The sequence below is a fragment of the Psittacula echo genome, assembly GCF_963264785.1.
Source record: "Psittacula echo genome assembly, chromosome: 2".
Lineage (NCBI taxonomy): Eukaryota > Metazoa > Chordata > Aves > Psittaciformes > Psittacidae > Psittacula > Psittacula echo.
In genome coordinates, this window is record NC_137737.1 from 45,059,401 (window position 1) to 45,081,943 (window position 22,543).

Consider the following 22,543-nt stretch of genomic DNA (forward strand, 5'->3'; position numbering starts at 1 on the left):
AGCCAAGTATGTTAAAGTAATGAAGATGACAAACCAGTAACGGTAATTTTGAAATGAAAATTATTATTTTACCTAAAGAATGTGACGTGCTTTTCTCACAAAATACAACATGTCCTCTTAAGTCCTTCTGCCGGCTTCAAATTACAGAAACGTCTCCAAATGCAGCCAGACCAACTCTACCCTACATTCATTCCTGCCAGACTTATTTTTAAGGGCAGACACAGATTTAATTTTGGAAAAGTTCAGCCTTCAAGTAGGAGTTAAGAGCCAAGAACTGTACTCAACAATGGAGAATTTTTATATGGTATAGTATTAGCAGATCATCAGTTTCACTTTTGAGTTAATGCTTATTTTTGATCTGGTGGCTAGCAGAACATCCTGGAAAACTGTCAGTGTAGAAGTCTGTCTGTTCTTGTATTCCTCCCCGAGTAACCCTTTTGACCACCATCATACACAGTGTTAAGTTAAGCCAGCCTCATCTAATATGACTGGTATTTACCATAAATATACTTATCAAGCAAAATAAAGACCAGATATTAAAGAAACCCTACCTTGGTACTGCATCCACAGAGGAGGAAGCTGGAACCTTGGGCACCTGACAATTTGTTGCTGCAGCCAGCTTTAAGGCAGATGATGGAACAGCACTTAAAGTCCTAGGTATATGTCGTGCATTGAGTGTGGTAATAGAGTTTACAGTGGCAACTGATGAGGGTACAGTTAATCGAATGTTGTTCCCAATCAGAACCTGAGTTGTTGCAGAATTGGCAGCAGTTACTTGGTGACTCAGTGCACTGTGGGAACTTGAAGTCTGCGTTATATTTGAAGGCTGTAACAAGGCTGAACCTGCTGTTGATGAAGAACTTGTATGGACAAGTGCTGTAGGTGTAGTACTACTGAGGTGTAAGCCCTTGTACACTCCTGCAAAAGAGGAACAGAACAGATTAAGCTCATTTTTTTTTTTCAGAAAATACTCCACTCCAGACAGACATATCTCCACTGTAAACATCAGAATGCAGTCAAATTCCATTGAATAGCTGCATACCTGAGGCTTGAAGAATGCCATTCACCCCAATTCCAAGCACCACATCATCCTTCATTTTGAATCCCATCAGTTGTTCTGATGTAACCAAAGCTGAAGCGGCAAATTGAGCACTAACAGAATCCAGTGTCTTGGAAACAAAACCCTAAAAAGAACAATCGTGGCAAATACATGTGATTGAGGCTTCCAAGAGTCAGTACTCTCCCCATTTTAAAGCTACACACAAACTAGTAAAACAAAAATCAATACATGTAAGTCAGAAATGTGGCCCAGTCATTCTCTCAGACCAAACTGTCAGCATTTGGTAAAACTAACTAAAATCTGAACTGCCATTTTTTTAATCATGCACTTTTGGATCCATTACAACAACAGAGAAGAAAATCCCCAACTATTTAAAATACAGACTTATTTCCAAAGTTCTATGGAACACTTTCACAGGTCAACTTGGTTTCATGAAATTCTAAACCATATTCAGAGACTCAGAGGGCTCAGATTGCAAACAACTTCAGAATCCCTGTATGTTGTCCATCACCACTGTAATCACTATACATTTATGAATATTAAGACACTTCCAGAGCTGTACAGAGAACATATTTAGGAGTTAGCTTTAGTTATTAACTAAAACCCCTTCTCTAGAAATCCCCCACTATCAAGAGGATAATGACATGGCTGGAGATCTCTGCAATTCATATTTCTTAGGCTTTGAAAATGTCATTAGTTGACCTGACCCATCTTTTTTGTTTGTTTAAGAGGGAGCAGAGGCAATGCCTGCTACACTCACCTGCAGTGTCCCTTCTAAACACTTTACAGAATGGCTATGATGTAGATTCAGGCGAAAGCCACTTTCCTGTTGGTTAGTTTCAAGGTTCTATGGCAACAGTTGACAATTAGAGATGAACCCTGGTGGGAAACAATGAGGGATAAATCATAGCACAGACAAATCCCTCACCTGTGATGTGTTGGCAGAAGAATTACTATTTGCTTGCTGTTGATGAATTTGTGCAAGCTGCTGTTTCTGCATTAGTGCCAGTTGCTGTTGATGTTGCTGGTATTGTTCGGCTGTAAATGCTGAACAAAATATAAAATGAGAAAATACTATATCAAAATACATAGATGCTGTGTATATAAACACATCTATTTTTAATCCTAAATAATAGTAATAAAATAAAAATACACCACAGCAAGTTCCTAAGAGCCTTAATGCACCTTTACGACAAAAAGGCTACCATCCTCCTGGAAATTTTTGTTCAAGTGTTCCCTTTTTAAGCTGATTTTCAGTACATAGGCTGTAAATGCTCTGCTGCTTTCAGCTCCAGATACAAAAAAAGGGAGGGGGAGGAGGGAACCAAAACACAATCAAAACCACCAGAACTCTGTAATGACAGATTAAAAAGAAACTGCAGGTAGAAATCGCATCACTGTTTTCACTTCGTGAAATTATAGTATCCACATTATTAGTAAAGTAGGCTAATGTGCAAAGCTTGGCCATGGCATGCTTTCAGCCCTCACAGACAGCATTCTGATGGTAGCGAATACCTAAAATTAAGATTTATGTTTAAGTTTAGTCAGAAACATTAAACTGGGCATGCCTCCAACTGTGCAGGCTATCATAGTGCAGCAACTCCAACACAGAATTTGACAGAACTATATCCTTAAATCTTTGAAAGTCTTTGACCCGTCAGTGCACCAAAAATCAAGGAGAATTCTATCCAGCTTGCCCACAATTATGAAATTGATAAACCCAGCATTAATCATACAGATTCACAAGGGGATGCCCAGTGGTGGGGAGTCATTAGTTAATTGATTAACTTTGTAAAATGTTTATCCAAAAAGAAAGGAAGTTTGTTTTCAATTTAAAACTGAACCAAGGCTGAAATGTGAATCCCCTTGCAAATTCTGCCTAGAATACACCTTTCTGTTTTTCCTTCAATTTTATCTTCCGATAAAATGCTCTCAAGTAAGTTCTGTAAACAGTATTCACAGATTGCAGTGGAAGCTACACTTCTGGGGAAGTTCGCTGTTTGGCAACAAATCACTTGAATCCTGTTCACAAATGGCAATTTTTAAAATTTCTTTTGCTTAATTTACCTCTTCAGGTTTGTCTGCCTCAAGAAAATCTGTTTCTATCAAAGCTATGATAATCTCCTGCTTCTGGACACAAGATTCCGGATTCTGAAGAGCGATTGTACCTTATGTTTAAACTGGAATAACAAGTCAATACAACCGGCTAACCAAAAAAAGAATTAGTGTCTGTAAACAGAGCAAACACTGCTGGGCATGCATTTTTCCAGTGCATTTATGATATTTTATTTATTTTTAAACACTGCTCCAAATCCTTCTAGCCTGTACTGGAAATAGCACTAAATTATTACTGGCACTTTGCTATCTGAGCACTTGAGGTTATAAAGCCTTATTCAGCTGTTACATTCAAGTTACTAATTTTCTGTAAATAATATACATCAGCAAGTAGGGATGTAGCACTTATTTATGTTGCCGTAAGTGGCAAATTATTTCCCAATGCTCATTAAATCTCATTTCAACTTGCTTTACTTCTTCAATGTTTTAAAGTTATTCCTAGGGGAACAGCTTAGTAGTAACACCATTCACAAATGCCTTCACAAATAAAAAACCCCCCACACCTAAACCTGTTATTTTAAAACCAAATATTCAGGACGTGGATGTTTAAATTTTAATTCTACTCTATATAAAAAAGCCCTTTTGATTTTCTTAACTGTCACCAAACACATTAGTTAGAGCAAGAAAGCTTCATCACATAGAGACGAACATGTAGAAAGCTGAATAGTATGTAATAAAGGGAGAAAAATGCATGTACTGTTCTGCTACTGATAGATGTTTCATTTATGCTGATTAGTTAGTAGTGATTTATTGTTTTTTAAAACCCCTGAAATTTAAAAGTGGAATGATTTAGCCAACAGAGTGCCAATGGCATAGAAAGTTTCTTGTATTATTAGTTAGGTATTGTATTCTACAGTATGACACAATTATATATGATAACACATATGGTAAATTCTCCATCCCTGGCATTGTTCAAGGCCAGGTTGGACAGAGCCTTGGGCAACCTGGTCTAGTGTGAGATATTCCTGCCCTTGACAGGGGGTTGAAACTAGATGATCTTAAGGTCCTTTCCAACCCAAACCATTCTATGATTCTATACTGCTTAGGAATCGGTTGCATAAGTGATGTAAATAAAGATAACTTACAGACTGAAACAGGGAAATTGGAAAAAAAGGGTATGTTACACCACCACCTTTGACTGTATTAAAATTTCCATCATCATAACCATCTCACTTTTGCCCATTTGATTAAGTAAATTTATTAACAGATATTTTCAGTTTTCAAGCCTTAAGCATATGTCAGATTTTAGCTATGAAAAAAAGAGCTGTAAGCACAGCCACCTGTGTTGGTTTAACCATCTCCAAAATATTGTTTTCTTTTGGAAAAACAGGAGATACGAAGTTTCTCGAGACAAGCTGCATTTTTTAGGACAGCCTTTAAGTGCTCCCCCTTCTTCCTGGGACATTTAGACTAACTGTATTTCTCAAACTGTGCATCAGTATGTTTAAGTACTCCATGACCCTTACAGCTCTAAGTTTCCCCCTGCTATGCGAACAGTTATACAGCTCTCAAAGTAAACAAGTGACAAAAGAACCCTTACATGACCACCACCCTCATCTATATTCAAACTGCTTCTCTTACTTCTGCTCAAATATCCAAATACACTTACAAAAGAAGACCTTGAAAATATCATGGAAATGGCCATTTACCTATCATGTCTGAAAATACACTCAAGAACAATTTATTTCAGGTTTTCCAATTTAGGTTAAAACATTCCGCAATGTTTTTGCTGTTTACCTTACTACAGGTAAAAGCCTACTAGACATTTCAAAATACTATCTAAAACACTATCAGAGATTTACTGCAAGATTCTGAATTAATCAGTTGCATCCAGTTTAGACACACAACACTGCCCATTAAAGGACTGCTGCAAGCTACAGCCTCCTAAAATAATCTAATATTCCTTTTCCATTTCACAGCATATCCAGATGCTTATACACCAGAAGAGATTACAGACTGTAATTATGTAAGATAGCTCTTCCCTCTCCATGCTGAAGATGCACTACATTGAAGGCTTTATTGAATACATTACTACTGATCGATTATTATTTCTTCTGAAGACCTGCAAATTAGGACACAGCATACTTTATTCCTCTTCCATTAAGAGCCACCATGTATTCTGCTCATTAACAATGCTCTCAAGAGTACAGTCTGTATCAAGATGACCTGAGGGCTGGAGCACTTCTCCTATGAAGGCAGGCTGAGAGTTGGAAGAGTTGGCTGAGAGCTTGTTCAGCCTGCAGAAGAGAAGGCTTAGGGGAGACCTTACAGCAGTTTCCAGTACCTAAAAAGGGGGCCTACAAGAAAACCGAAGAGGGACTTTTTACAAGGGCATATAGTGACAGAACAAGGGGGAATGGTTTTAAGCTGACGGAGGGTAGATTTAGATCAGATATTAGGAAAAAATTATTCACTGTGAGGATAGTGAGACACTGGCACAGGCTGCCCAGAGTAGCTGGGGCGGCCCCATCCCTGCAAGTGTTCCAAGGCCCGGCTGGACAGAACTTTGAGCAACCTGGTTTAGTGGAAGATGTCCCTATCTGTGGCAGGGGGTTGGAACTGAATGATCTTTAAGGTCCCTTCCAACCCAAACCATTCTATGATTCTATATTACATTTCTGTTGAAAAAATAAGCCTATATGTTAAGTTGCTTCTGAAAACAATCCTTCCCATGCATAAAAAAAATGTTTGTATGTACTCTACATGAGAGTATTCCACCTGTTTAACTTCAGATATTCATTTTCTGTGGCACACAATTGTGACTGGAATTAGGGAAAGCGTTTCAGAGAAATCACACACATGCTCAGCATAGTGAAGTCACGGGTGTACTGACTCCCTGTGCCTCATTTGCAGTCACAGCCTTAAATTCTTCAAAGACCTAGACTAAGTTCAACTATGTTTTTTTTAAAAGCAATTAAAGTAGAATGCACTGCAGACCATAAAACGTAGCTACTATTAATGGCTTGCAGAGAATTTTTCTTGCCTACAAAGCTACCATGGATGCAATTGCACAGACGCCAAGTTTAGCATCTTATTAACACCACTTTCTCTAGAAAAACAGTTAACAGTGTCCCCAAGGACTTTCTTCCAGAAGTTTTGCTACCTCTTCTCATTTTTATTCTAAAGAGAAAGGCTGCAGCTGGAAATATTTCACCTGTGTCAGAGAAAAATGGTAAATGCAGAAATGTAGCAAAAATTAATGTAATTTTCTTTTGTGTCATACACTGGTCTTTATCTGCCTGGAAAAACAAGAAGGCAAGAAGCAAACCCAGACCTTTTCTATATCCTTCAATCAGCAAACACATTTCTAGTAACTCAGAAGAGCATTGCTACATAAACTTACATGTTCCTGATATTACTGGAGACCTCCAAGGCTTTAAAAAAATTAGTAAAGCAACAGACAACTGAACAACGGCTTCAAGTTAAAAAAAAAAAAAGACAGAACAATCAATGGTTAAAGATGATACATGAGATTTTAGAACAGATTCTCACTTCAGCAGCCCTAGACATGAGTGCAGTGTTTAGACTCTTCTCAAACAGTGTACTAGGGCCACAGCAGTCATGGCTTCATCATACAGTAATGACTATTTAAGACTACAGAATTTACTGATTTGGACAGTGACAAAACATCCAGTTTCATTCACTACACAGAATCCAGTGAGGAGTGGAAGTGGAAATACTTCAACCACCACTACTGATACACTTTAAGTAAGAACATTATCATTTCAGAATATCTCAACTGTCTTTCATAGCTAACAACTGCACCTTCTCCAAAACTTCTATGTGCTTTCCAAGACACTTTTAAAAATGTATGCAAGTCACCTGACTCTTAAGTTAACCTAATCCAACTCCCCTCCTGAGCTGAAGCATTAGGAATCTTCAAGACACAACCCCACCTGGAGTTATCCAGCTCTCAAATGGCTGTGAAAAGATAGGTAGCTCAAATTTTACTGAGAGACTAGTCTATGTAAATGCTTCTTTCTTGCTTTTTTCAGCATACTGTTTTGAATTGGAACAATTAAAAGCCAGTATGCTTCCGAGTTGTTTCTAGTAGAATTCTGAATCAAGTTTAACATTTCAGTTGAGACAACCTCCAGGATTTTAAGTCAGTACGTTGAGTTATACTGTTATCCTCTTCATTTAGTAGCTTGGGAGATGCATGCACCTACTCTGCAGCTGTATGAGTGCTATACTTTGGCAGCAAGTAAGAGAAATGTTTTGTGGCTTACAGACTGCAAAAAGGAATGGAAGGTAGAAGAAAAACCTTCAGGAGTTTGCAGCTGTGAACACAGGGAAATAACCACTGTACATTACTGAGAATGACTGACAGGATAAATGACTGCTTAGTATCTCCTTAGCAACAGCCACCAATTTTGTGTTGTTAAAAAATTGAGTTATTGCACACTTCATTATGAATATATTTTTCTACAATCATTTCCATGACTATAAGCAAAATACTTGTAATCTCTGGGACAATTACATACCCCTTTTTTACTCAAATTAAGCCACTGAATGATGCCTTTCAATTCCGTTTGCATATCTACCAAATTCTGTGGGATGCTGATATCAACAGGTGGCTTTTCCTGAAGCACAGACTGAGTGATGCTGTCACTGGACTTCTCAGAGATTCACAGCTCTTAGCAGTTTTATACTGCAATATAAAACTATTTTTTACAGTGCTAACTAATTTTACCACAGCATTTAATATGCACTAACCTTACAATGCTGTAGCTTACATTTAGCTTCTCTGAAAACGCAAGTCCTTCCCAGAAGTGGCCAAATCAGTGAGGAGGGAGGCCAGCTGTGCAATCTGTACGAAGAGATGAGTCTTTGCATGCTAAGCAGCCACAGCCTCCCCTCCCAACCACTGCTTCACGTTTTACTGTGAGGTGACTCTGCTTCCCTTAAGTAGGAAAACACAGACTTCAGAAAAATTGACTACAAGAACCAATTTCCTAAAACCTACAAAGCATATCCTGGAGAGCAGAAAAAGCATGTGTAAATGCCAGGTCCCTCTACTAGAATTCCTTTTAATTTCCTGAATAGAAGATGCTCCCTAGATCTGCCAGGGAAACTGAGCAAGCTTTGTGGATTAAACACAACGACCTATCAAGGTAAACTTATTTTTTTAAATAAGATTAAAATAATTTTTAATAGTAGAGACTCATACAGCTTAAATAAACCTTTCAACAAATGTTTCAGTCCTGTCAAACATCTAAAGAATCAGATATTTAATTAGAGTAACTTTTTTTTAAAAGAAGTAGTTTCTTCATAACATCAAGTTAAGTATCTGTTTTCATGAGCAGAAATATTAGGTCCAGAGTGTGGAATTCCCTGAGCCTTCACAGCTGAGGCGATGGCCATTAAAAAGTCAGTTTCAATCAGGTAACAGAAGAAAGATCATGTAACTAAAGCTTGCAATTGAGAAATCCCATAAACTACAGAACTGCTGAAGTGTGTAGAAAGATGATGTATCATGTTACAACGTTTCCTTAAGGGAAATACATGAAAGCATAACATCCCTGCTGTTTAAGAAAACAATTAGCAGTTACTAATGCCAAAGTGCATGCAAAGCAAACATCATTCACAATACTAAGTAACCCAGAACAACACATTTTTTATCTCTATCTTCTGAAAGATGTTATCTGGCTTACGTTGCCTGGTTAGAGATTTTCTACTGTATATCAAGCTCTCACCAGTGAATTCAGAAGATTGGAGAGACTTAGAGCCATCAGTGTGATTTAGTATTTGATGCACCAGGCCCAAAGATGTTTCACTTTCTGAAAAGAAGTTCAAGATTGATTTTACTTAAGCATGGCATTATTAGATACTATGAGAACATGAATCATCACACCCCTGATTATTACTACAATAGCCTTATATTTCAGTCCGATAGAACTTAAGTGTGAAATTCCTAACATGGGAGCGCTAGACTGAGAAATTAGAAACTAGATAAAAGATCTATATATGTACTCCCTTCTTGGTAGTAGAAGATAAACAGACAAAAATAATTATTGAGGAATTTTACTAGCCATTGAATGAAAGCTAGAAATGCCTGCTATGCATTTATATTTGTCTGCCCATCATTCTTAGTACACGTTTCCACAAAGATGTCACAGGCCAATTGGGGTATACACAGTTTACTCCACAATTATAAATATGATCATCCTTCCATAGGATGCAAAGTGTAACAGTTTACACAAGCCCAAGGATCCAGAACTGTGGAGCAAAGTATTACTCCAACTGGGTTGAAGCAGAGTAAGAAAATCTAGTATAAAACTGTGAAGTCTCAAAGTCTCCAAATAAGTGTTGACTCTTCTACCACCCCCAGTCACATTTCCCAGACAAAAGAAGCTTTTCCTTTTAAAATATCCTCCTTCAACTAAACCTAGGGTAGGCTATCAACATCTGTTACTCCCAAGGCCGCTGCTTCTTCAACATCTCAGCCACAGATGGGCCAAGAATACTAAGTTCCAATGATAACTGAAGATGGCCATTACAAATGTCAGCACTTTTCATGACCAAGTTTATCCTGCAACGTAAAAACCAGCATTTGGAAAAGGGAACACAGTAAAACAGACAGCAGTGTTGAGACTATTACAGATACAAGGATTAAATAAAAAGATCTAAACACTGCCACAAAGACTGAGGAGCTTTCTCCTGCTTCTTTCCAGGAAAGGGATGCCTGAAGACAGGTGTCATATATTCTTAATGACAGCTCAAAAAAACCCCAATACAGGTCCAGCAATGAACATTGCAAATTTGGAGGTGGAAATGCTAAACATACATTTGCAAAATCAAAGCATAGTACATCAGCCTGCCAGACCCCCAAGCTTGCAAACTTACTTTTAAAAAGCAGATTAAGAGATGCAAAAAAAGCATCCAAGTTTACTTGGAAAAATGCTATTTCCATCTTATTCCTCACAGAAAAAGTTACTGAAGAGCAAAACACAACTTAGGAGTACACCATCTACATTTCTAGTTTACAAGAAAATGCAAGGTAAGCTACTCCGTATTCTTTAATTATATTCTGGATGCCCACAGGGTTTCATGTACAGTAAGGTGTACAATCCCAAATATCTTTAAGATTTTTCAGTAAGTCTTCTGCTAGAACACTTAAGCTTCTTCTCAAGGAAAGAATAACGAATTTAGTAAGCAGAATGCAGTTTTTTTTCTTTAAGTAAGCAGAATTGCAGAGTTTCTTTCTGAGTGACCTGGCTTCTGGATGAAGGCAGAAAAGAAGAGAATGCAAGACAGTTGCCTGGTCTTACTGTGGAGCCTGGGAACAAGTGCTCAAATCCTTCACTTGACTGGCATCTCTGGTGAGCCTCCTAAACACAAGACTGCAACAGAATTATACATGCTGTGCAGTTTTATATGCCTCAAACTTTTGATTACTAAATCCAAGTATCCAAAAATATGGATGTAACACATTTAACATCAAGTCTCCAGCAGAAAGCAATTTCATGCCTATGCTGGCCATGTATAACAGACTTGAAAAGCAAGGTTTTCCACAGCACTTTTTCCATGTCACAGCAGCATGTTGTCTGCATCATTCAAGATGGAAAAAGCTCAAGACTTCTACAGACTTAATATGGAAACAGACAAAACTTATCATCATGTGATGATGCAAAATAAACACAGCAACATGACCACCTCTGCTGGCCGCTACAGAATCTCAGTATGAGCTTCATTTTAAATGTAAGCAACATGATTTGACCACAACTCACAACAGCAGTGAGAAGATAAAAGCATTTTTTTAAAAAGAAAGATGCGTTAATAACTATTTTCTGTTAAAAAGACCTACTGCCACTTCAAAACCCTAAAGGGCAAAGAGAAGCTAACCTAAAAATCCACACCTACAAACTCCCAGCTTTAAAGACAGCTAAGAAAAAAGAAGAGGGACACTCTGTAGAGTTGTAAATCTGCAGTAGTGACCATTAGAAAAACCTCAGTACATGTTAGACACCTGATGTTCTTTACAGTATTTGCTACAAACAGCAAGATGACATTACTTAGCTGCTGCAGTTCCAATTGACATGCACTTTTGAAGAAATCACACTCATATCTGTGAGACAAACACACTTATAATCTGTGTAGACAATGTATCTTAAAGAATCCTTTAAGAAACTGAAAGGAGAACACTAGAAAACAAAACAGCACCAAGACTCTCCTTTCAAACACCTACACCTAAACAGACAATCATCATTACACCATATATATATACATACTCATATACACATACACACCTCCAATGCCACAAGAATCCCAATTAAGATTACATATAATTACACAGGTACAATCTACCTGGTTATGTTAATAACAAATGGAAATTAGTGGTAACTAATTTGAAATTTATGTATTCAGACATATTTACACCTATATATGAATCTAAACTGCATGATATTTAAATTTGGAAAAGCTCAGAATACTAACTTAAATAAACCATCTGCATAGAATTCCAAGCACAAGCGAATGTAATCTGCTAGGTGCTTACACCTATGTATTACCCTTGCCACAGGCTTCAAAATACAATCACACAGTTAAAACCCCGTACAGAACTCATCACCATAAATAATAATTGCGTGAGGAAGATAAATATCTTAATCACCTATTTTAGGAAAAAAGACTCTATAGCGGATATGTATGTTTGTTTACACACAAAGACATGTACTTTAAACTCAATCAGCCAATTTTTCAAGTCTATGTGATTTTCAGATATCACGTATTGCTCATTAATACTTTATAGTGCATATATAATCTATTCATCACATTAGTTTTGTTTTCAGAGTAGTAACCTTACTCTACAGTTCAGACTCGTCACTTGACAGAAGCTGCCCTCATTCAGTTCTGAGCTTGGTTTACCAATTTGAAACACCAGAGGAGCAGAATTTAAATGATGCACTTAGATTATAAACTAGAATAACCTTCAGTTTTAGCCCTAATACATTTCCAGCAAGAAGAGTCATAAAAGAGAAAAGAATTGGGGATGAGGATAAGGACCCACTGTAAGACAGCATGGAAAGAAAGCATGAAATAAAGCAGCAGAACAAACCTGCCCACTAAGTCTGAAAATGCAAAGAGGAAGAATCTGCAGAAAAAATCCCAACAGGTGGTGCAGGGAGAAAAGGTGCAAGATATACTGGAAATCAGGACCGAAGTCATTTGACACCAGAGTAACACTCTTTGGTTGAGCAAATCTCCGAAACACCCACCCCCACTCCAACATTAACCAAGTTTTCTAATTGGTTTTCAAAGCCGTAATTCAAAATGGCAAGCAAAACATGATTCTACAGAGTCCTTACAAAATGGTGGTGAACTTTTCAAGTTATTACTCTGTAAAAAAGTAATTTTACTTTCTATAGAAAAGATAGCATTCAGTGTACCATCTGATCAAAATTCAAGTTATTTAAATTTACACCTAGCCATGTAAATACCAGTCTTCCAGTGTGAATGATCCAGTATAAGAGTGACGCTATCCACTAGTATTCCAGTTAAAAAACAATTAACATCACATCAAGTTTACTCAATAGTCAGGTCCTCAACTGTGTAATTCAGGTTCTATAAGATGTAATCTGCTACTCGCTGACAAGATGCAGAGGTGATTAGTCTGTTTTGCCAAGCATGGGTAGATGCATTCGTGGGGGTGGGCTGGGTATTTTTCAGATGGGAAATGGCATTTAATTCCAGGTAAATTCAAATAAAAATTCACAACATGATGGGATTTTAAACGCAAACATTTTAAATAAATATTTCACACCACCACCACACCTTGCACTATAAAAAAATTTGGAACGTAGTATTTACATCAATGTTTAAATCAATGTATTTTTAATGATAAAAATTCAGATCTTCAGAGTCAACTTAAACCCTACACAATACTGGTTTCCAAACCTTCATATTTCTAAAATAATGATTACACACCAAGGTAGCATTTGCATAAATCTGAAATGCAGTACACTACTGCTAGCAATAAATACAAATAAACATTCTATGCAGCAAATAAAGCGATAAAAGCAAAGATGGGCTGTTATAATCAAAATAGACCACAATGTAGAGTATGGATGACCTAATGATACTCTGCATTTTCTGAGCCAAGTTTAAAATTTCTAGAAGCAAGTTTGTCAAAACGAACATACCAAAATGTGCTGAACCACTGCTACTTTTACTTTGTATAGAGGTACTGCATGTCTGGGTCCCGGGTTGTGCTGTGCCTGTTCGATTTATACCCCTGTATAATTTCTTACAGGAGAGTTCATCATTGTCACTGTCATGTAGGGATGGTGTCCGAGGCCTAAAATGCCGCCATCTACATGATTTGATATTGACTAGTATTTGACTGAGGTCTTTTGAGAAAGATCTGTCCGAGGTATTTGTTTCTGAGGTATTGGCAAATTGACTGATTGAAGAGTGTTGTGATGAGGAAAACATTTCCAAATCCAGCTGATGAAATGTATTATCGTAGTCCGAATGCGCTCTGTCTAGCAGCACCCTAAAACCAGGAAAACAATGCAGAATTATACAGTGGCAAGAAAATACGAAGCAAGTCACCACTTCGCCATGTGTGCTTGCAGATGACAAGCAGATAGAAGAAACTACAAAAAACTGTTTCAGAACAAGTACCCCAACCAGACACAATGCATGACTATGTATTATTTTACAGTTAGTAGAACGTTTAGGTTTCTCTTCACATGTATATTCTAGCTTTTACTGTTCGAGTAGCTGATGTACATTATCATGTATATATTAAGACACTGCAAGAACACATATATTCTTAATAAAAAAAAAAAAAAAAAAAAAGCCAGGCTGGAAGATAAAAGAGTTCCACAATACAAAGAAAAAACAAAAACCAGAATAAACTATAACTGCTTAAATAATTTCAGCTCAAAAGCCTTACTCCCACATATACCAAATATACCAACCATCCCAGCGCAGTGGGGATGTCATACATTAATTTCCAAATCCCCCTGCAAAACCCCATTAAGGACTTACAGGTCCCATTCAGATTTTGCTGGTATGCCAGACTTGCTAATATGTGAAGAAGTGCTAAACATTAATCTGAAAGCCAAACTGCATCCTTTTTTTTTTTAATTAAAATTTATTATAAATGTACCATTTTTCTTAAAAGATGTCATACAATATTTAAGAAATGGCACTTATACACTGAACAATTTATAAACTATTTTCAATGATGATGCCCAGAAGCAAAATATCTGAAGGAAGTCCTTAATTCTTTGGTATTTTTACCAATGTTTGAAATGTAACAGTTATTGTCACTTGTAAGTATTTCTCCCAAAATTCTCCTCTACAACTATCAAATCGCCAAATAAGGTCCAAAGTCAGAAAAGCATTTTCAGAAAAATGTGGGGTTTGCTATTTTTAACTACTACTATTTGAAGACAACTATGCAAATCATTCAAATACAAAGCACCAATCAAAACTGAAAACATATATGTATTTTCACTTCAAAACTTGGGGAGTGCTTGCAATTAAAAACCCTAGAACCATTTAATTAAACAGGATTAAAGCAGTTTCCACTACCACAAAATAAAAATGGAGACACGAACAAGCTAAGGAAACTTGTATCAAACAGTAGCATTTAAAAAGTCAATTTCTCTGATTCTTGAGAGATTTGGGTTTTTTAAACTTTGCTTTTTTTTTTTTTTTTTTTTCCCATGCAGCAATAATGTAGCACTTACCTTCCACCACGGCCGACCCGTCTTCGTGCAAACCCAATGCACCTCTGGGGTACACTAAGGGCGGTTAAGCAGTATCTGTAACGCACATCTCCTAATCTTCCCTCTTTAGGGCTACTCCACGGCCAGTTGCCAGGTTGGTCTAAATGAGGCTTAAAATAATTTGAACCAATTAAACACAAGGTATTTTCCCCACAATGATGCTCTGTCTTATGATACATAAGGAATTTCTACTTACAGCATAGTACTGACAGCCTGCTTTCCGACGGAAGGCGAAAGGACCATCAGGATCATTTTCTTCCTCAGCCTCCGAAGAGCCAGACAAAACCTTTAAAGAGAGGATGGAGTGTGTACGTATACTAATAAATTGATCACTTTTACTTCTATTCTGACCTTAAGAATAGCACAGAACTCTAGAGGTCCTACCTGGGAGAGAGGTTCTTCATCTGAGCTAGGAAAATCATACTGATTCAAATCTTTAGCATTAAAGACTGGCAGTGCAGCAGGACTTGTCTGTTGAGGAGTAGCAGCAGCAGATGAAGGTAAGACTTTTGGCTTCTTCTCATACTTTCTTTTGGGTCTAATAACATCAGTTTTATCTTGCTGCAAGAAAAAAAAAGGCATAAAATTACACACACAAGCAAATAAGATTAAAACAGGAGTTTTAGAAAACTATATACGCAAGCTAAATAGTGAATGCATATCTCCATCATTTTGATAGCAAAACGTGCAGTCACAGAATCACAGAACGGCTTGGGTTGGAAGGTACCTTAAAGATAAACTAGCTCCAACCCCCCTGCCATGGGGAGGGACACCTCCCAGTAGACCAAGTTTGCTCAAAGCCCCATCTGTCCTGGCCTTAAACACTGCCAGGAAAGGGGCACCCACAGCTTCTCTGGCCAACGTGTGCCAGTGCCTTACCACGTAATCGTCATGAAACTCAGACATTTCATGAGTATTTTTATTTTGTTCCCAGTAATTGAAACATTTGACAAGGTGAAATCAAGCACTGTGTGCTCAATCCAAGTTAGATAAAACACTAGCCGTTAAGATAACAGTACTACTTCAAAGTATATCAAAATATATATAAAGATCTCCATGAAGCACCATTTTTATTCTTTAACATTTTAAATTACTAGGTATTTCCGCAGTGTTAAGGAATCACTAACCACCAAACAATGCTTTAAAGACAAAAACAGAAGTTAGACTTCTCTTTCCCCGTACTATGCAAAGTCAAGTTTAAGTGCATTTCCCAAGTTTCCATGAAACAGATTTCTTTCAATCTGCAAGACACTGCATTGACCCAATATCACTAACAGATAAGTACGCTCCAGCCACCTCAGTCACAATGCTCTGCTATCAATGTAAGTATTCACTGATTCAAGATACTATGTCAGATTCAGAACAGCTTTTGGACATTCTTCAGTTAAAATTTGATTTTTAAACAAAGACTTCTTATACCTCAGTATTTCTCCAGTGTTACCTGACCTATTTAATATGCTCAGTTGTTGGCACTGTAGCTATTGCTTTGTATGACACAAAATTAAAGCCTGCAGGAAAAAAAAGTGCTGGTCAGCTATCTAAATTAATTAGGATTATTTGATACTTTACTTAAATATAAAGCCAAACAAAAGAAATACAGCATGCTAGGAATATCAGCAGATCACAACAAACCAACCGACGAGAAAACTTCCACAAAAATAACCCTCTAGATTAAAGTAACTGCGTAATTTACAAAAAGATACGTGTTTTACCTTATTAGTCCTATCTTTGTCCAGTATTTGGGTAATACATACAATTTTATTCAGGATAGCCTAACTTTATGGACAGTATTAAACACTCCTATCACCCAGAATAAGAATACAATTGCATGTATCCTTTTGTTCGTAGTTGGTCTATACTTCCTTTAATTCTGCCAGTAGTTTGCATGTTATCCTCGTAACTCCAACAGAACAAAGCATTTTATTCCAATTGCAGCTTTGCTAATCTATTTCCAATCTCAAGAAGCTTTCCCCTCCTCCCGTCCTAAAAATGTTGTATCTTGCATAGTAACAGCACAAACCAGAAACTTGGTTACTGACATTACTCACTTTAACTTTATATTCTTTCAGCTCCATAGCTTCTTGGTGTTTAAAAGGACTGCTGTTAGTCACAGGAATGATGGGAATAGCATAGGTAGGTTTAATCACCTGCCGCTGTGCCATGACCTCAGACATGATCTCTCCACTGTAGTCACCCAAATTATACCTGAAATCAGAAATATTTCTTTATTTGTTGGAATATTTACAATATATGTCTGCTAAAGAAGTGCACAACAGAGAACACAGACTAATACTTGCAGCCTGGGGTAAAGGGACATCCAAGACAACAGTAAGAAGTATAGTTAGTATTATTGCAGAAAACAGGACTAGTAACATGGAAACTTCATTGCAATAACTAATGCTGACAAATAAATAAAAACGATAACTCCCTGTAAAACATCACCAGAACACAACACTGCAAAGGAGAGAAGCAGAAACCAGAAAGAAAGAACAGGAAAAGGTTTCCAAATCCCCTTAACTTGGGGACAGTACCATTCAAAACATACATTTATCACCCAGAAGATTTTATACAGTGAGGCAGAGTGCCTTATTCATGAGTCCTCTCTCTCTTGTATTATGGAATATTTTCACAACAAGTAGACCCATGACACATACTGCATTTCAAGTCCTGTGAAAGTGCTGAGTTGAAATGCAGTTTTCCATTTTGAGGGGGGCATAAGAGTCTTTCCTCTATTCAACAGCTTCTTTTCTTGAAAAAGCTACTGGAAAATCTTGGGAGATTCTCCCCTCTCTATTTCTAATAAAAATAGTTACTGCTTGAAGAAATTGCCCCACAGAGGCATTCAACTTGTCTCCTTCAGAAGACAGTCTAAATGAGTTTTAGAACTTTTAGATACTGACTCAAAACATTTGTTTTCAAACATGGATACTTCAGCCACGGAAGTCTATTCAGATTCTAAGTATCAACCTGAAGAACAACTCTACATTGCAAATGTGATTTCCACTTGACCAGCAAAGTGACAACTGACAGAGCAGAGCATTTGGTCTTCAGCACAGCCAACAACCAAGATGTCAAGAGAAGCACTCATTGGAGATGAGTCACAGAACAACATTTTATACTCTACTGAACTGCTTATTTGTTTTCCTCAAGAGGGTATTAAATCAAGCTTTGCTAAAAAAGAATGGGGATAATGAAGAAACAGAAGAACAGCAATGATTGGAAACAACCTTAAAATTAGCTGGGATTTCCTTAATCTACGTATTTAACACAAATTTGCAACTGAATTTACCTGAAACAAAGATCTCTCTTCCTGTATAATAGGCTATATACGTATACATGAATACATGTACATATGTAAGAATGTAGATGCATGTGTTGGGTTACTTTGCCCTAATAAGCAGCTTCCTAATGTTTGGTTCCCCCCCTCTGCCATATATGAAAATATGCTTTCCCTGTAAATGTGGAAGAGCCTAAATACTTCTAAAAAACCCTCACTGTTCTAAGCATTTGCAGGAATCAAAATACAAAGTAGTTTTTGGAGCCTTCTGCAGCAAATTTTCAATAACATTACCTCTTTTCCATAATTTCCAGTGTCAAATGCAACAACTCTCTCTTGCTTTTTTCCCTCCTCTTTATCATTTCCAGGATGGTTACTGCACGACTCAGATCTCGACGCAGCTTAAGCATCTTCTCATAAGATGCTTCATCATTTTTTCGATTCTGTAAATACATATTTTATATGTTTCCTCACATCATCTAAATTAAATAATGATTAAAGTTCTAAATATTTATATATTAAAAACCCCCATGCTAAAAAAAAAAAAAAAAAAAAGCATGTGCCTGTTAGCAATGAGCTACAGCCTACCAATACTGTAAGCAGATTTAGCAGATTTGGTGGAAAAATGCGTATAAACTTCTGTTCAATAGCTGTCCTAAAATAGTTTCTTTTATGCTTTTACACTTGCAAATTAAAACAAAAGAACATCCCAACTTTTACTGCTTTATAATACCTAGCAGGATTGTTTTTTTATATAAGCTACTTTTTGAGAGAGAGGAAAGGAAGAGAAAGAAAGCAGAAGGAAGAACAGATTTACTTACTTTCCGTGTCTGCATCTTTTCTGTTCGTCTTCTAAATGCAACATAAGGGTCATTTGTGCTGGAACCATCCCGCTTCTCTTGTTTCACTGCTGGTATAAGAGAGGGACCTCGACAGTTTTTCCTCTTTTTAATCCAGTATTCATAGACTTCTCTGATCAATTCATCATCTTCCTTCAGCAACAGTTTGGCCTCTTGCAGGCTGACTGGCTAAATGTAAAGCCCAGCATGTCACTTTCATATAGCAATACAGAGAGTGCATATTTAAAATTCTTTGTATTCAAAGTACCACTGTACCTGCTGACCGCTGCCTTTTTCTAGTCTGTCTATCATCTCCTCAAACTGCAAAGCAGAGATGTCCATTCTTTTCTTCAACTTATTCACAAAGATCTCATCTTCTGAATCCAAGTCATAATCCGGCTGCTCAGCATCCAAACTAAAAGCTAAACACCACACTGAAAGTTAGTTTTACTATAGAAATGTTTTCTTCTAATAGCAGTATCTGGAGTACACACCAGATTATTCTGAAGACAAACCCAAATTATTTGTTTGAATGTTGCAGTAATGCTACTTTGAAGCTATACCTAGTTTTTTCTCAAAAAAAAAAAAAAGCACACCATTAAAAATCCGGAGTAAAGGCTGGTTATCTATTTGACTATATATTGTTAACTAATGAAAGCTTACTACTGGTCAAACCTCATTGCTTTCAGTAAGAAACTTTTAGATTGGTCAATATTTTCAATGATGTGTATATACTGTATTACGAACACTTAAGACTTCAGCCCAAACACACTTCAAAGGTACAATGAATACACTGTAGAATACAGTGCAGCTGAAAAAAAATTACCATTTCAGCTGTTAGACCACTAGATAAGAAAAAGAATGAAACAGTGTAACCTTAACATCAGCATGAAAGACTACTAATATTAGTCTCTTCATTTTCTTCAGAGCACAGCAACATGCTCTAATCTACCTGATATAGTGGAAGGTAAACCCTGCTCACTGCAGGGGGGTCAGACCAGATGACCTTTAAAGGTCCCTTTCAACGCAAACTTTTTCACAATTCTAATACTTTAAGCTATCACTGATGCTCAGACTGATGTAGAAGTCTAACCTTTAACCAAAGTTAATAAGGCATGAGATCTGTTTAAATGACAGATACTACGTTTTAAATTCTACAAATTACACTGCAAAACAGAATTCTGCAACAGGTTACATTTTTAAAATGTTTTCAAAAGGTATCTGAAGTAATGTGGTGCTCACATTAAGAGTCTCATCCATACATAATAGCTGGTATCTCCCAACAAAAACAAAATCCAAGCACATTTGCAAATCATCAGTGGTATCAAAACCCACCTACTTTTAGATGCAGAATACTTCCATTCCGGCAGAGGCAAATGCTACTACTGTTGCCATTTCTGCTCGGCTTCCCAATCCACTTTATTGCCATTATATCCTGGTTAAGCTTCAGGGGACAGGTACTCTGTTTCTTAACTATGTATTATATGTTCTCCTCTTCAAGATTTTTGTCTGCCCTTGCTAACGAACCTAAATTTCTCTGCAAGCTGTAACTACTAAGTATTATTACAGAGAGCAGAAACAGGCCTTTGAGATTGTGAAGTATTAACATAAAGAATCAAGAAGGACATCTGCCTATCTCTTCATCAAGAACTAAAAGTACCTTTTCAACTTCACATGCTGGAAAAAATAAATTCTCAGAAGTGAGTTGATGTGAGCTCAACAGACATTTAAGACTCATCTCCTGAAATACTACTAGCAAGATAAAGTTCTGGGTGTAGATTTCAATGAATATAAATTACTTCACTTACGCTGTATGTGAATCAGCTGCTTTGGCATTTTAAATTCTCCAGGATATATAGATTCATAGTATGCAATATTACTTTCTGCTTCTGGAACCGGTATAACCATGTTATCCCTCTTCTCTCCATATACTTGTTGTGCTGAGATGGCCCGCTGGAGATGATGCTCCTATAAACAAAAGAAGACAAGATGAAAACATGAGAAAATATTTTCAGGGCACAGGCTTTTTAAAGCTGAAGGAAGTCTATTTATTTGCAAGTGCTCACATTCCAAATCCCTGAGACCAGACCTAAGAAATCGATACTACAATCAATCTTGACCCAAAATACACTTCATAAACCGGAAGGTTTTTCCAGTAGGTGGAGCTCTCCCCCTTTTACAAACACACAACGCTTCAGTTACTAAACTTGAAAGTCAAGTTGCATGTTCTTGGCTCACATAAATCCATCTTTACATATTTCTGGAGAGACACTTATGATTGATTACGCATACAGATTATAACAAGTAGCTACAGACAGATATTTACTCTGGTATTAGTCTGTATTTTCTACAGCCATTTCACAGCCAGTGATGTCAGAAAAATGGAAAGGAGGCCTGCTATCATCTATTTAGAAGAGAAACAACTATTTTTACCCAGACAGAGGATGATCTCTAAAGACATTCTCATTTATGGCAATGCTTTCCATTACCCTCCTTTTCTCACTCCTAATCTGTCAATTTATTATTAAACTATAAGTCATGAGGGTGAGAATAATTAACTTTCAGAAATCTGCAGTTGTTTTTCAAGCTCAAAAGTAAATTCCATTTATGTTACTACAACCTAAGTAAAGATCAATCACATTATGAATTCTAGTAATTTTCTAATGCCAATATTCAAATGCATTCCTGTGGTGCTGTCATGACAATAAGTAGTATCAGCAGTTACCAACAAAAATTCAACATAGCAAGATGCACGCATGTATGTAAATGGTTTACTGACAATGTAACACACTACTTTTTCCTTATTACCAAAGCTGGTTTCTTAAGTATCTAAACTGTTCCTTTCTTGGTGCCCAGTAAAGGAGTGCTGCATCAGTTGTACCAATACAGCTATCTGAGATCTGCTATAAACCACATTACTGCAATACTCAAACCAGGAACAGCAGCAAAAGAGTGGCAGGGTAATCCATTTTAATATTGAAGTAAAAGGTATCAGCATTCATCCATATCATCTTATGGTATCTTTGACATCAATCTACTCCCTCTTCAGTACAGTAAAGGCAATTAACATCTTCTGTCTCAAAACAACTACAAAATAGGCTTTGTTGTAAACTGCAGAGCTAATGCAACACTCAAACTAAAATCTGTTCCAAGGTGTAACTGCTGCAAGGATTCACAGGATTCCACTCTATCTTTACCTTCAAACAAGTTGTAGATATTCTTTTCCACATGTGTCCCATTAAAAAGTTTCCTCATGAAAAGAGACTACTCCTGAGAACATGACATATCATACAGTCACAAGTAATAATCACTGGACTGACTCTGATCCTCTAGCATTTGCTAAGTGTAGAAACATCTGTCACCCAGGATATGTGACAGATAAAATTCTCTCTTAGGTATGGTACAAAATAATGTCTTGTCTGCCTTTTAATGAAGCATTGCTGCCAGACACCTTGAATTTGTATTAACAGTCATAATTTTTCAGTATTTTGTCACAACAGCTCCAACTGCTGCA

The 22,543-nt window shown here is 37.0% G+C and overlaps 1 protein-coding gene across 13 annotated transcripts in view; it reads right to left on the reverse strand.

The window, feature by feature from the left end:
* Positions 1-22,543, reverse strand: part of EPC1 (enhancer of polycomb homolog 1) — a 66,317-nt gene that overhangs the window by 809 nt on the left and 42,965 nt on the right. For 6 of the 13 annotated variants that reach the window (XM_080609905.1, XM_080609906.1, XM_080609904.1 and 3 more), the window contains 14 exons: positions 20,838-20,997; positions 19,306-19,451; positions 19,012-19,218; positions 18,485-18,633; positions 16,962-17,118; positions 15,298-15,474; positions 15,110-15,199; positions 14,875-15,023; positions 13,315-13,667; positions 8,872-8,955; positions 1,989-2,107; positions 1,821-1,907; positions 1,043-1,184; positions 552-918 (listed from right to left, as the gene is read on the reverse strand). In XM_080609905.1, the coding sequence (XP_080466031.1) occupies positions 552-918; positions 1,043-1,184; positions 1,821-1,907; positions 1,989-2,107; positions 8,872-8,955; positions 13,315-13,667; positions 14,875-15,023; positions 15,110-15,199; positions 15,298-15,474; positions 16,962-17,118; positions 18,485-18,633; positions 19,012-19,218; positions 19,306-19,451; positions 20,838-20,937 (2,327 nt within the window). In that variant the 5' untranslated portion in view covers positions 20,938-20,997. Of the gene's footprint in view, positions 1-551; positions 919-1,042; positions 1,185-1,820; positions 1,940-1,988; positions 2,108-7,891; positions 8,079-8,871; positions 8,956-13,314; positions 13,668-14,874; positions 15,024-15,109; positions 15,200-15,297; positions 15,475-16,961; positions 17,119-18,484; positions 18,634-19,011; positions 19,219-19,305; positions 19,452-20,837; positions 20,998-22,543 lie in introns of those variants that run through there. The other 7 variants (XM_080609900.1, XM_080609901.1, XM_080609903.1 and 4 more) reach the window with 7 other exon arrangements.